The 13,523-nt window shown below is 37.8% G+C and overlaps 1 protein-coding gene across 3 annotated transcripts in view; it reads left to right on the top strand.

The window, feature by feature from the left end:
• PAX9 (paired box 9) overlaps positions 1 to 9,679 on the top strand; it is a 47,580-nt gene extending 37,901 nt beyond the window's left edge. For 2 of the 3 annotated variants that reach the window (XM_039351815.1, XM_039351813.1), the window contains one exon: positions 6,595 to 9,679. In XM_039351815.1, the coding sequence (XP_039207749.1) occupies positions 6,595 to 6,849 (255 nt within the window). In that variant the 3' untranslated portion in view covers positions 6,850 to 9,679. The remainder of the gene's footprint in view (positions 1 to 6,594) is intronic. The other variant, XM_039351814.1, reaches the window with a different exon arrangement.
• The last annotated feature ends 3,844 nt before the right edge of the window (positions 9,680 to 13,523 follow it).

The raw sequence follows: 13,523 nt of genomic DNA, 5'->3' as shown, positions 1-13,523 counted from the left end.
GACTGACCCAAAATTTTTCTGTCTCACTTTATACATGTGTGAATTAGGCAGTGGTTGTCTGGAATGTTTCCTCAAGTTAGTTTTTGGGCCTGGCCTGAAGTCTCTTGTATCTGCTTTATAAAATCCTAGTAAGACTACACCTGGAATATTGTAGCCAATTTTGGTCACCATATCACAAAAAAAATGTTGAGAGTTTGGGAAAAATTCAGAGAAGAGCAACTAAGATGATCAAAGCCCCGGAGACTTAAATATACAAAGAATGGCTGCAGGACTTTGGTTTGGCTAGTCTAAAGAAAAGAAGAAATCGGGGAGACATGAGAGCGGTATTCCAGTATCTGATGGGCTGCCACAAGGAGGTCACATTGTTCACCAGAGCACCAGAGGGCAGGACAAGAAACAATGGTTGGATCAAAGAGAGAAGCACCCTGGAATTAAGGAGAAACTTCTTGACAGTGAGGACAATCAACCAGTGGAACAGCTTGCCTCCAGAAATCATGGGCGCTCCATCACTGGAGATTTTTAAGAAGAGACTAGACAATCACCTGTCTGAGATGTTATAGGTTCTCCAACTTGAGCAGAGGGCTGGACTAGAAGACCCCCAAGCTCCCTTCCAGCCCTATTCTATTCTGATTGTAGCCTTGGTAGCAGTTCTTCTTCCTGTCCTTCATTGTCTATGCTCTTTACAATCTGGCATCTCTGGAGAGCTGCTGGAGGCTTAATGCTCATTAAAACTGATCCTCTGCTCCTTTTCCCTTAGAAATAAATTTTTGATCTTTGCAGTCAGTGGTACAGAAAGGCTGATTTTGGAATTACCAGATGTAATCCAGGATGGTGATTCAAAGATGAGATTCCCAGAAGTGTACCTTGATGAATTAAGACGGAGAGATATAAATATAAGCTTTTTCAAAGTAAAATGTTTCTATTAACAGATGCACATTAAATGTGTTTAATCAAGTGTTCAAGTGATTTCTTTGAAGAATAGCAAAAATGCAACAAATCCTATGGTTTTTGTTAAGGAAAGTCTAATTCAAAATACAACATAGGGTAAAAGGTTGATTAAATGAGACATAAAAATAAATGTTATCAATACAATGTACAGACCACAACAAAAACATTTATAAATGAAATTTAGTTGGCATGTGTGCAACTTGGCTAGGGTTAAAATTGTGCTTGAAGTAGCATGTTCTTGATTACTCAGCCTGTCTGGAAATAGGAATAATAGTAGATAGGAATAATTTGTGAAAGAGTTGCTGTAGGCAAGTTGGGGTGTCAGAAGTTTAGAAATTATAGGAAGTATAAGAAAGAAAGAAAGAAAGAAAGAAAGTATGGAGCAAGAAAAGAATCTTAAAAGGTGTTGGGGAGAAATAGGAAAATTTGGAGAATTGATTTCTCCAGTTCTTAAACAATACAGTATCTAGTAGAAGAAGAACCAAAACTACAATAGTAGAAAAGAGAGAAAAGTAGAAAGAGAAGGAAGACAGATTTAACTAGGATTCACCTAGTTTAGTAGTACATCCCTCAATTTTGCACAAAGCCTAAACAAAGTAGTTTTACAATAGAGATGCAAAGCTCTTTACTGCTCCAAGATGCTGGTCTTGCACTTGTCCCATTGAAGAAAAAAAAAATAGTTTTCTGGTGGAAAAAGAGTAGGAGTTTTTGTTCATGGGTATCCAAAACTTTTATTATTGCTGGAATGAGTGAGGCTTCCATGAGACAGCATTTTGCATTTGTTTATCTGGTCAGCATCCAATTTCTGAGGGAAAAAATGATGGAAAAGCTCCAGGGTTTTGGATCATCTGTTCTTCTTGGTTAGAAATGCAGGATGTCCAAATGTAATTGGCAAAGGAATGGCTGATGCTTCTAGGAGCTCATCTAGAGATCTCCAAACAAAGAAAATGACATTTGAGAAACTTTGATTCACCCTAGCCCAATAAAAATAGACCCTCCTACTTCTGGGATGAAAGGATGAGGTCAATATGGGTAAAAGAGAAAAGAAAAAATGATTAGTATTCAAAAAGTGTGTGCCATTCTCTTTCTTGGCTCTTAAACTGGGAAACCTTCCTTCATTCAGATAAGAACTAGTCTGGAGGATCTGTTAAATCCAATAAGACAGGGATATCTGCCTTTGAGATATACTTGCCAACCACTAATTACTTAGCTAAACATGCAGATTTAATTAAGGCTTGTTCCTTCTTTAGCCAAAAAGAACATTTTAACATTATTTTGGGAATCAGATTAGCAGCTTGAAACAATACAGTTAAATGTCCTGTTCTCCAGAACATTAAAAAAAAATGTGGCTAGGTCCAAATTGGAAAAGAACCCCACAGTTAAAATCCATGCCTCATCTTTTCATTAAGTACAATATTCCCATACATATTCAGAGTACAGTCTTTTAAAAAGATAATGTTCCACAACACTGCTTTCCAATTTGTATCCCATCTCCACTGTAGCAATATAGGTCTATTGTGAGATAAGCTTGCTAAGACTCCCATCTTAGGATAATGCCCAAGAACACTGAATACTAAAGATGACTGTGTTGTCATCTTAGATTTCTGAAAATGTAATGCCTAACATCAGATATCTAACTGTAGAAAATGTAAGATGGTGGCTGCTTTAAAAGTAGCTTTAATCCACTGCCTTCATCCAGATGTTCTGCTGCTGCCTAAGTATACATCTGAAGGCTGGGCAGGGAAGAGTGGCAGTAGTGGATTGGTGCTGATAATTCTGGATAACCCCAAGGGAACAGGAAGGTCCTACCTTTTGGCCAGCATAACAAGTTCTGATGCTAGGACTTCTTCCAACTCCTACGACTAGATAACCTCTGTGCAATATCTGATTTAATTCACTAAGGCTCTTTGCACAGCTCACATGTTTTGGGATGTATTTTTTATTGCACCTTCCTGCCATCTTTTCTCACTCGGTTGTTTCACATGGTATTTTACGCTATAAGGCCCTTGTACTAAGAATTGTGAAACAGATACACCTGCTGCATTCACAATGACATTAGTAATATGAATGCATCTGGTGACGGGTTGCTGAACTACTGGTGCCATCTTGGTCCCCACACATAAATATATACATTAAATCTATGGCCAGAAAGGTTGCTATTCCCAGTTTTCAGCAGAAACATAGATGTTCCTTCAGTTTCTCTAATACAATGCTTATGTGCATGGGTGGGGACCCTAACTCATGTTAATTCTGTTTACAGGTTTGAGCCCTCTCTCTACTTTGATTAAATTGGCATAATTGAAGGGTAACTCCCATGGCCGGCTCTTTGCACTGTAACTGTTGAGTCAGCTACAACAAAATTGTAAAAATGCATTTTGCTAAACAGACAAACCATGAAAAAGGAGAAGACTGTTCTCTCTTCTGAAGTTCCACTTTCTTTGGACTGCTATAAAGCATTAATTCTGAGCAGCTGAAACAATTCAACGTGTCTCCCCTGTGGATTTTGCTTCTTAGATATTTTGCTTCTTCGATAGACTATAGATTCCATTCATCTACTAACAGATCTTCAATAATTCAGTTTCCTTTTATAAACAATGGTTTCAGTTATGGTAGAATATTTACAGAACTTAAAAAAAATGTTTCTGAAAATCCAGCACTTAAGAAAAGACTTCTAAGTACCTTCAAAACCCATGAACACCACAGGGTTCTCTCAACTTCTGATTTTGAATTTTGGTATTCATTTCCTTCAACTGAAATTCTCTAGATGAATTATTGCCCAATATATATATATATAGGGTTCTGGAATTTAATCCCCTTCATTTCATTCGCAAATGAATGTACTTCTTGTATAAACTGTCACATTAACAAATGTGATTCAACTCCTCTGTTAACCCATGTAGACCAAATTATAAGCATAGCTCATTTTTTCCTGACTAGTGGTGTTGTTCTAAGGGGAGTTGGTTTATTTGGGAGTATGTCCCATTGAATCAAGTGGAATCTGCTTTAAGTGAATATGTAAATGTCCAGGGCACTTGCCCATTCTCCAAAGTGACATTTGAATGAAATGTTGGGTTATAATACCCTATGTAAGCCAGCATGTAGATCATTTTTATCATTTGTTTCTCCCTCTTTATACCTTTCATTAACAATATTTTAGAGGTCATGCTTGTAAGGAAGGGGTGTGTGTGTGTCCATGAAATATGTCCAAAGCAGAGCAAAGTTGTGACTGCCAGATCCAGCCTTCTTGTCTGGCAGAAGGACCCAACTGTCTCAGGTGGCTGATTCTGTGGATTGCAGAAGAGGCCTCCAGCCATTCTTTCAGAACCCTTCAGCCATTCCCTCTCTGGGGGAGAACATGTGCCTATGATCTACCCTCCAGCTCTGAGTTTGTGTGTGTGTATGTGTGTGTTCTCCCATTCAAGAGCCAAAGTAAGGTACAAACAGTTGGTTCTACATTTTGAATGAGGTGGGAGGGGGCAACATTTTCTGCTTTGCCTCAGGCACAAGATGTCAGTCCTGGTGATTATAGAGGGATTTAGTATTATTTAGATGGAGCAAAGTGCATGTAAGTTTTAATAAAGCACCCACATATTCTGCATAGCAAACTACTTCTGTCATTCAGGCATCTTTTGAAAAAAGGCCCAATGGAACAAGGCTTTGTTGTCTTAAGAGAAAACTTCAGGAGCAGCTCGTGGACTGAAAGTCTGCTTGGGGCAGCAGCTGCGGGAAGAACAGTAGTTCTGGTACCATCTCAGTGACTGAATGGGTCTGTTTTATTCAAACCCCACGAGGTGAGAATTCAAAAAGTGTAGGACTATTATTGATGCTTGTTAGACTTGCTGGATAGAATAACAAGTGGTAGGAGCTGGAGTTTTAGCAATCTCCACTAGCTTTGTATAAGAAGCAGCCTTAGGTATATTTTTGTAGAATTCACAAGGAATGGCAATTAATTTAAACAAAGGAGGTCCATTGTTCAGACCATTACAAAATGGCCTGCATCCTCACTTGAATGGATGCTACACAGATTAATTCTGCCCCCACCCCCCCCCCCCATTTTGTTGTTGTTGTTATGTGTTTCTGCATGTCCTTCCTCTGGATATCTTATTTTTTCCAGCATATACATCTTAATATTTATACGGATTAAATTTCATGCTATTGGAAATTTTTTCCAGCAGCGCTCAGTTCTGAAGGCAGAAAAGCAATTGGAAAGTTATCCAGCTCAAATTCCAAAGAAATGAGCTCGGCAGTGTTCTTGCTCAGCTCCCATTAATTGAAATGTGGCTTGTCAAATGGAACTCTGTAGGAGCAAGGCACAGGGCAATTTTATGGCCATTCTTTGAGAAAATCTGAAAGCACAGGCCTATATTGTTTTCACAAGCAATGCTAATGATGCCTTTGAGTATGGTATGCCTTGTTAAAAGAATCTGGAAAAGAAACATTTTAAAATCTGAGATGCATTGTTATTGAGTTTTTTTCCTTTGGCCTTTCCCACTACTGTGTACTGGAATGCAACCATTTTCCCATAGTAAGGATCCGTTGAATTGGCAAGGGAGAAGCTCTGTAACATACAAAGGGTCTTAACCTGGCACAATAAGGTAAGGGAATAATAGCCACCATTACCCAGCTGTTGCTGCCAGAATAATTGTGCTAGTTTTGATGAGATATTCTGCAATTCGCGTGGGAAGTTCTGATGTAGGTATGCCTTAATTACTTGGATAGAGGGCTACATAATATGTTGATTGTATAGGAAGTTTGAGAAAGAAAAAAAGTATGATGCAAAGTTAATTTATCAGAACGTATTTATTTCAGTTTGTGAAAGAGAATAAAAAGAAGACATCCTCTCACATCAGGGGGTTAGTAATCTATGGACACAGGTTCCTCATCTGCAGCTCATAGAAAAATGTTTAAAAAACAAATGCAAAATGGCCTCATTGGACCACTGAAGACTTGAAGAACTGGGATAATTTTGAGGGGTTTAAAGGAACAATATAGATTCCTTAAGGTCTGCCATGTATAAGCTATTAAGCTTGCCTCTTAGCAAGGTTTTTTTTTTTTTTTAAAAAAAAATCTGGTATGAAAATTTTGACCCAGTTACATTTGGGGATACTTAATGAACCTAGAGAGCCACATGGATGTAAATCAGGGGTCCTCAACTTGTGGACTTCAACTTCCAGAATTCCTCAGCCAGCTTTGCTGGCTGAGGAATTCTGGGAGTTGAAGTCCACAAGTCTCAAAGCTGCCAAGGTTGAGGACCCCTGGTGTAAATGGTTAAGGCACTGGGTTAGAATTTGGAAGAGTGTGAGTTCTGCTACTTTAGGCATGAGGCTTGCTGGGTGTCCTTGGACCAGTCACTCCCTCTCAATCCTGGGAAGAAAGCAATGGCAAAGTTCTTCTGAAATCTTGCCAAGAAAACTGCAGGGACCTGACCAGACAATTGCCAGGAGCCAAGACTAACTTGAAAGCACCTCCTCCTTTGAGCCTTTAAGTTTTTTACCTTAGTGTATCTTGGCTCGTCAATGTTACCTTGGAGAGCTGAAAATGTGATATCTGAAATCAGTCTTATATCAATGAAGACTTTTTAGATTTTCATTATTTTTTTCTTTTCAAACAGCAATGGTCATCTCTTTTCTTTTTGTTGTTTTCTAGGCACCAAGCTGCCTTCCAACTGTCGGAAGTTTTGTCTCTGCACCAACAATGGCACCTTATCCCGCAGCAGCCCAGGTGTCCCCTTATATGGCATACAGTGCTGCTCCTTCTGGTTACGTAGGTAGTCATGGCTGGCAGCATGCTGGGGGCACTCCTCTTTCACCCCACAACTGTGATATTCCAGCTTCACTGGCTTTCAAGGGCATGCAAGCAGCCAGAGAAGGTAGTCACTCCATCACTGCCTCTGCACTCTGATATTGGAAATATGGCAGAGCATCTGGTCGGGTCCGGTCCTGCCCAGTGTTCTTTCTTTTGTCCCCTAATTCTTCTTCACAGACTGACTCAATGAACTGGAACTATTTTTTCAAGATGATGTGCTTAAAAAACAAATAATAATTGCAGTTTGGTAAGTGTAAATAACATAAGGAAGGGATAAATGTGTTGTCTCCCTTTGCACTGTTCTGCATAAAGAAGATTTGACGACCCTCAGAGGGCTTGTGTGACTGTTTCATTGGTAAAACCACACATATTTATTTTAAAGCTACAGGACTTTTTCAAATGTGCAATTGTTTCATATTTGTGAGAGATCAGTCAAAGAAACCCAATAGATCAACAAATGCAATCAAATAGAAATTAACTTCTGGACCAAAAAAAATAGTTCTTGTGGAAAAAAGTATGGACAGATTAATATTAATTGTGGCTAACAGCTTGTGTTTTATAGTAACAAATTATAGAACCAAATGAATACATGGCTCTGTTATTTATCCTGTATTTTATTGTGATCACAAGGGCAGTAATGTTTTTATTTTCTCTTTGTAAATATGGACGTGGTTATCATCTGCATTTCCACTCGTCAACTGAATTCTGTTTTTCTTTTTGATGTTAAGTGGTGACATACTAGTCAAGCTTTTCCCACTTTAGCATCCTTCAATAGTGTTCAGATTGCAATTCCAGAACATTCAGTGGGAATTCCATGAATTGCATTTCCAATTCACCCAGAGTTTGCCAAAATAGGAAAGGATTTCCAAAGCAATTTGCTGTTTCTCTTCTTGGTGATGTCATATGCCTTAATGGTTCAAGTTTAGATAAGTCTTTGTCTGCAGCATAGTATGAAAGCTCCTGAAAGCACTTGGATTTAATGAAAAGCATTTTTTTAGCAAAGAATCTAAAGTGAGTACAAGTAGTCTTCATTTAGTGACTACTTAGGACTGGCAACTGGGTTCTTAGATGAAGTGGATGTTAAATGAAACTGCAACTGTGCTTATGATCTGCTTTCCTTTGCTTTACAGATCTGCAAAGGTTATAAATGTGAGAATTGGGTCCAAAGTCACCTTTTTTAAATCACTGTAGTAACAGTGAACAGTTCTAAACAAGGCAGTTGCTAAATGAGGATTACCTGTAACTCTATATTCTTAGTGGGTTGAATTCAGAAAGTTTCTTTCACTCTTTCACAAATGAAAGGATGCCTTTTGTTTGTGGAAGGCACTAGTGTTCAATGGAAACTGCTGCTAAAAATAATAAATATAATAAATAAAAACAAGCAATACAAATTATGCCACAATCACCCTTTCTATTCTGTTCTGTAGAGTCTCCCAGCATTTGGCACAGTTTTTCAAAAGATAGAATAAATTATAGGAGCAGGTAGAATCAGCAAAGTTAATGTTCTCTTTTTTTCTTCAGCAGAAGCATCCTATGATCAACATTTACTTATTAGTATATCAATCCATTTATTTCAGTGGCATTTGAAAATGATTGATTTTCTGAATAAACTGTATAGAGAAAATATTTTCCATATGGTACTTAATCACCTACATTCATAATAGTATCACTGATATGAAAGAGACATGGATGGAAAAAAAAAACCTAAACAAAATGGAAAGTTATCCTGTCTCTTACTGTGAAATTGTGGGCAGAGATTTTTAATAAGCCAATTGCAGAATCCATAATAAGAGTTTTACCTCCAGTTCCTTTTATTGGGCGCTTGGGCAGAAAATGGATGAATTATGATGCAAGTAACCACTGTGAAAGCAAATTGTACTGTAATTTCTTTGCTTACCTAAGTTCAGTAATTCCAGCCTCAGCCCCCCCCCATGTTGCCATTTTAAAAAGTAAAAGAAGAAAAAATGTCTACAATTCCTGTTTTATTGAATGTAAAACAAAACTAGGCTTTTGGTAAAGTTTACATTATTGTACATAAGCATGTTTCATTCCTAGACATATTGGTGGTGGTACTACAGATATTATTTATAATGTTAACAATATTCATCTTTTTCATTTCTGTATCCTTTATCAAGCGTCCTATCATGGTCACTTGGATTCCCAATTGCTCTCTTATATATTTTTTTTTCCGGTATAACCTTTCCAAGATGGTCTGTTCTCCTTGGACAATAATAAAGTTGTGAATATAGTTTTGGAAAGCCTGCTCAAGCTTGCCATTGTGTGTTGAAGATAACCATGAGAAGGAAAGATTTGAAAATCGACATATCTCCTAGCATGATTAAATATTAATATATTATGTACTTTTGTAAGTCTAGTGCAATAATGTAAAAACACGTTGCTCAATACAGATTTTGAAAGACTGCTTAATAAAATTATGTACTTTTCTTCCTAGACATATTACGCATAAGCATACTGCTGGGAGAATAAGATAAGATCCTGTCTCTTTTCTGAGAATATCATGTTTCTGTTTTAAAAAGTCAACAAAAGTCAATCTCTAAGGCAATTCAAGGGAAATAATGTATGATGTCATATTGAAACTTCCTGGAAAATGTTCCAAAATATTTTCCTTCTGCAATCATTTAGTCATGACATAGATTGAAAAGAGAATATTCACAAACTGTAATTGGTATCAGTAGACTGTTTTCAGGCTCCTGTTTTGTTTTGATGTATTGCTAGAACCAACTGACCAGAAAGTAAGTACAGTTTATTTGTAAGGCCCAAAGGAAGTGCACTTGCTTGTAATACCTGGTGCCCTTTGGTGGAATTCTTAATTAAATAAAAGCACTATAACAACAACAACAACAACAACAACAACAACAAATAAATAAATAATAATAAATTATAAATAAATAAATAAATAATAATAACTTGAACACCATTGGCATTGACAAATTCGCTATTACTCAATTGCAAAAGGCGCCCTTACTAGGAACTGCTTCCATCCTGCGACGATATCTGTAATACCATCAAACATCCACATCTGCCTATCCCAGGTCCTGGGTAAGGACTCGATAGGTAGACAAAATGCCAAATCCAGTCTGAGCATCTGGCTGACTGTGCGATGATTATAATAATAATGTTGAAAGGGACCTTGGAGGTCATCAGGTCCAACCCCCTGCTCAGGCAGGTAACCCTATACCATTTTGGACAAATGGCTGTCCAGTCTCTTCTTAAAAACTTCCAGTGTTGGAGCATTCACCCTGAGGCTCACCAATCCGTTCAGCTACAGACTTCATTCAGAAGAATACTTGTTTTCATTAGTACTCTGGAGTTGGCTACAGTTGTTCACAACCCAATTGAAAGTGAGCTTTCTTGAACTGAAATAATTCTTGCTTCCAACTAAACATAATCAACAAAATTCCTCTTAGGGCAATTCTTGCCCATGCATCAAATGTCAGCGCTGCAAATCTGTGAATTTCTCACAAGTGGGGCAAAGCTGTTGTATCATGGAGGCCTCTCAAATGATCCCTCAAGAATTCATTTGTTCTCTTTAAATGTAAACACTTCATGCTGTAGCTATTCTGTCATAATGGTCCATTTTCTTCATCCCAACAAGACTAGACACGCACAAGTAACCCATGGTGTTGAGTGAGTACTGCTTTATAGTATCAATCATCTTGAGCCTCAAGTTGTCCCTGTTGACTATAGGACTAGGCAGATGTTCAGCTGGAAACCTTCAGCTATTAGAGTTAAGTGTTAGCTAGAATTGAGATTTTAAAATATTTCTTCATTTAGTCCAACACTGTTTTCTTCGGCTAGCAAAAACTTTTTCAAGGCCTCATGTAGTAAGTGGTCATGTCTATTATTTGCTGCAACCTTCAGAGACTGGACTTTCAGAATTCTACAGACTATGCAAGTATTACACCACTAAGCTCCTTTTCTTTTGTTATAATTGAAACCTTAAATAATCTAGTTTCATATTCAAGTATAAAGGGATGTGATTCATGTGGCAGAAGCATGTGCCTGCACATTCTGCATGGTTGAAAAAAGTGATTTAACAGTGCAAAGTCACCTGTGCCTACACAGAAGTAAACCTCACTGAATTCAGTGGAATTTTGGTAGATCAAATAAGTATAGAATAGAATTGCAACCTGGGTTTTGGGGCTTAGTCACAAATCATTCAGCTTTGAAACTGACTTGGGACTTGATGCTGTTTTGAAAAATGAACAGAAAAGGGGGAGATCATATGCTGATCTAACTAAAAGAAAAACAGATAACAGTCTAATAAATGAATATATTATCATTATCATATTTACAGCATAAAATGAGGTGGTGGGGGTGGTAAGACCCCAATGATGGTTGTTTGAATCTGTATAACTGTGACTTAATGCAATTTATTTTTGTTCAAATACCCTTCTACATAGCTGTTCTTTCATCAGATTCTTTACAGTATGATTATACATAAAGATATTCAAAGGAAGAAATTCTTATTCCATATAGGTCTTATCAACAGCTCACAGAATTAAAGGAAGAAATTCTTATTCCATATAGGTCTTATCAACAGCTCACAGAATTCTAGGTGGTAAGGGCTATCTTCCTGGGCTCCAAGATCACCACAGATGGGGATTGAAGCCAAGAAATTAAAAGACGCTTGCTCCTGGGGAAGAAAGCTATGGCAAATCTAGACAGCATACTAAAAAGCAGAGACATCACCCTGCCAACAAAAGTATGTATAGTCAAGTCCATAGTTTTCCCAGTTGCAATGTATGGCTGTGAAAGTTGGACGATAAGAAAGGCTGAGTGCAAAAGAATTGAGGCCTTTGAACTATGGTGCTGGAGAAGACTCCTGCAAGTCCCCTGGACTGCAAGGCGATCAAACTGGTCAGTCCTAGAGGAGATCAACCCTGACTGCTCTTTAGAAGGCCAGATCCTGAAGTTGAAACTCAAGTACTTTGACCACCTAATGAGAAGGAAAGACTCACTGGAGAAGAGCCTAATGCTGGGAAAGATGAGGGCAATAGAAGAAGGGGACGACAGAGAATGAGGTGGCTGGATGGAGTCACTGAAGCAGTAGGTGTGAGCTTAAATGGACTCCAGAAGTTGGTAGAGAACAGGAAGGCCTGAAGGAATGTTGTCCATGGGGTCACAATGGGTCGGGCATGACTTTGCAACTAACAACAACAAGGGCTATAGATTAAACAAAAAAACCCATTATCATACTAGTACAAACCAGCCCTCACAGGATGCATGTCTAAAAAAAATATTTAAAGCAATTATCTATTAAGGAAATGTAAATGAATTGCATTGTATATATTGGCTACATTCTTCTATAGAAGATTAAATCTTGATAACCTTATGGTTGTTGGCAGGTAACTAGAGCAAATCAATAGGCTAAATGATACTATATTCACAGCAAATGATCAGCTGATGGAAGACAAAGTGGAAGGCTTAATTATGGCAGTTCAGTTGGCTTTTATAGTTGTAGTAGTCTGGGGCGGAACATATTAAACTAAGGGTTTAAATTGGGATGGAGCATTTGTGATCCTGCAGATAATGTTGGACACAGCTCACATTCCCAATTAAGATGCTCAACATTCAGGAATGATAAAAGCTAAAGTTCAACCTCCAGAACCACTTTTGAATTTAATAAAAGTAATCTCAAGAGGGAAGGAAAAAACAAGTGAGTTCAAAATTTAAAGCTCCTACTACAACTCAACCATCAATCATTTCTGAAACATCAAAAATTAAATTTATAATAGCACTTTTTGTGGGGTAAAAATGGAGCTATTACTTTCAGATAGCTATGAGTGCTTCTAAATGTTTCATTAAATTATAACCCCTCCTTGAAAAAAATCCCACTGATTTAGTTGGCACAGTTTTTCCAGACGAATGGCTTACATTGATAACACCTGCCTTGATTGACCATCCTTTTAGTTCAGAAAAGTGGACTATATATAAATTGTAATTTCAGAGGAGGTAAAAGGTAAACATTGTTACATGTATGACATTTTAAAGCTCTCTGAAATAATTAAGACTCAAATCTGGCACAAGTTCATGATGCAAAAACATGTGGGCATTTATCTAAACCTTGTTGAATAGGCAGGGAACAGATTTTTTTTCAGCTGGACCTACATATCTGTTTACTAGGACCACTTGTAGTTTCAAGGAACTTATTTTCTGCAACTGCAGAAAGACTGAGATCAGGTTGACATGGAAAATGTGTGTAGTGCAGACATGTCAAACTCGCGATGTCACATGATGTCGTGCAACGTATTGGAGCTTTTTTGCCATTGCTGGCAATGGGGTGGGCACGGCTGGTATGATGAAACCGGCCCGTGGGCCGGCAGTTTGACACCCCTGGTGTAGTGTATGTGTCCATGAATTTTAATACTACTTCCCACATGTCACCTTCCCAGTGTCAAACCATAGAAACCATAGTATTATTGCATTCATTTTTAAGTGCCTGAATGACCCCATCATTTTTTTCTCACTTTCTCATTTTCATTCCTACCATTCATGTCACCTAACATAGTTTCTCTCCTTGGTAGCATTATCCAGAGTTTGCACATTTTCTCACAAGTTCATATCTTGTTTTTCTCTTAGCAACATGTATTGGCATGTAACATGGAATATTATCAGTCAATGGATTCTGATTGCATACATATCTAAAGCAAACTAGATGAATCAATTTATACTTTCTGATTCACACTTTAACCCTTTATCACATGTCACCCTTCAGTCATGCTTGCCACAATAGAAATAGAATTCAT

The sequence above is a fragment of the Crotalus tigris genome, unplaced genomic scaffold, assembly GCF_016545835.1.
Source record: "Crotalus tigris isolate CLP2741 ecotype Arizona unplaced genomic scaffold, ASM1654583v1 scf7180000018371.15429387391:27106975, whole genome shotgun sequence".
NCBI classification, from domain to species: Eukaryota; Metazoa; Chordata; class Lepidosauria; order Squamata; family Viperidae; genus Crotalus; species Crotalus tigris.
The sequence above is the reverse complement of the archived record's forward strand: the minus strand, read 5'-3'. Positions and strand labels throughout refer to the sequence as shown.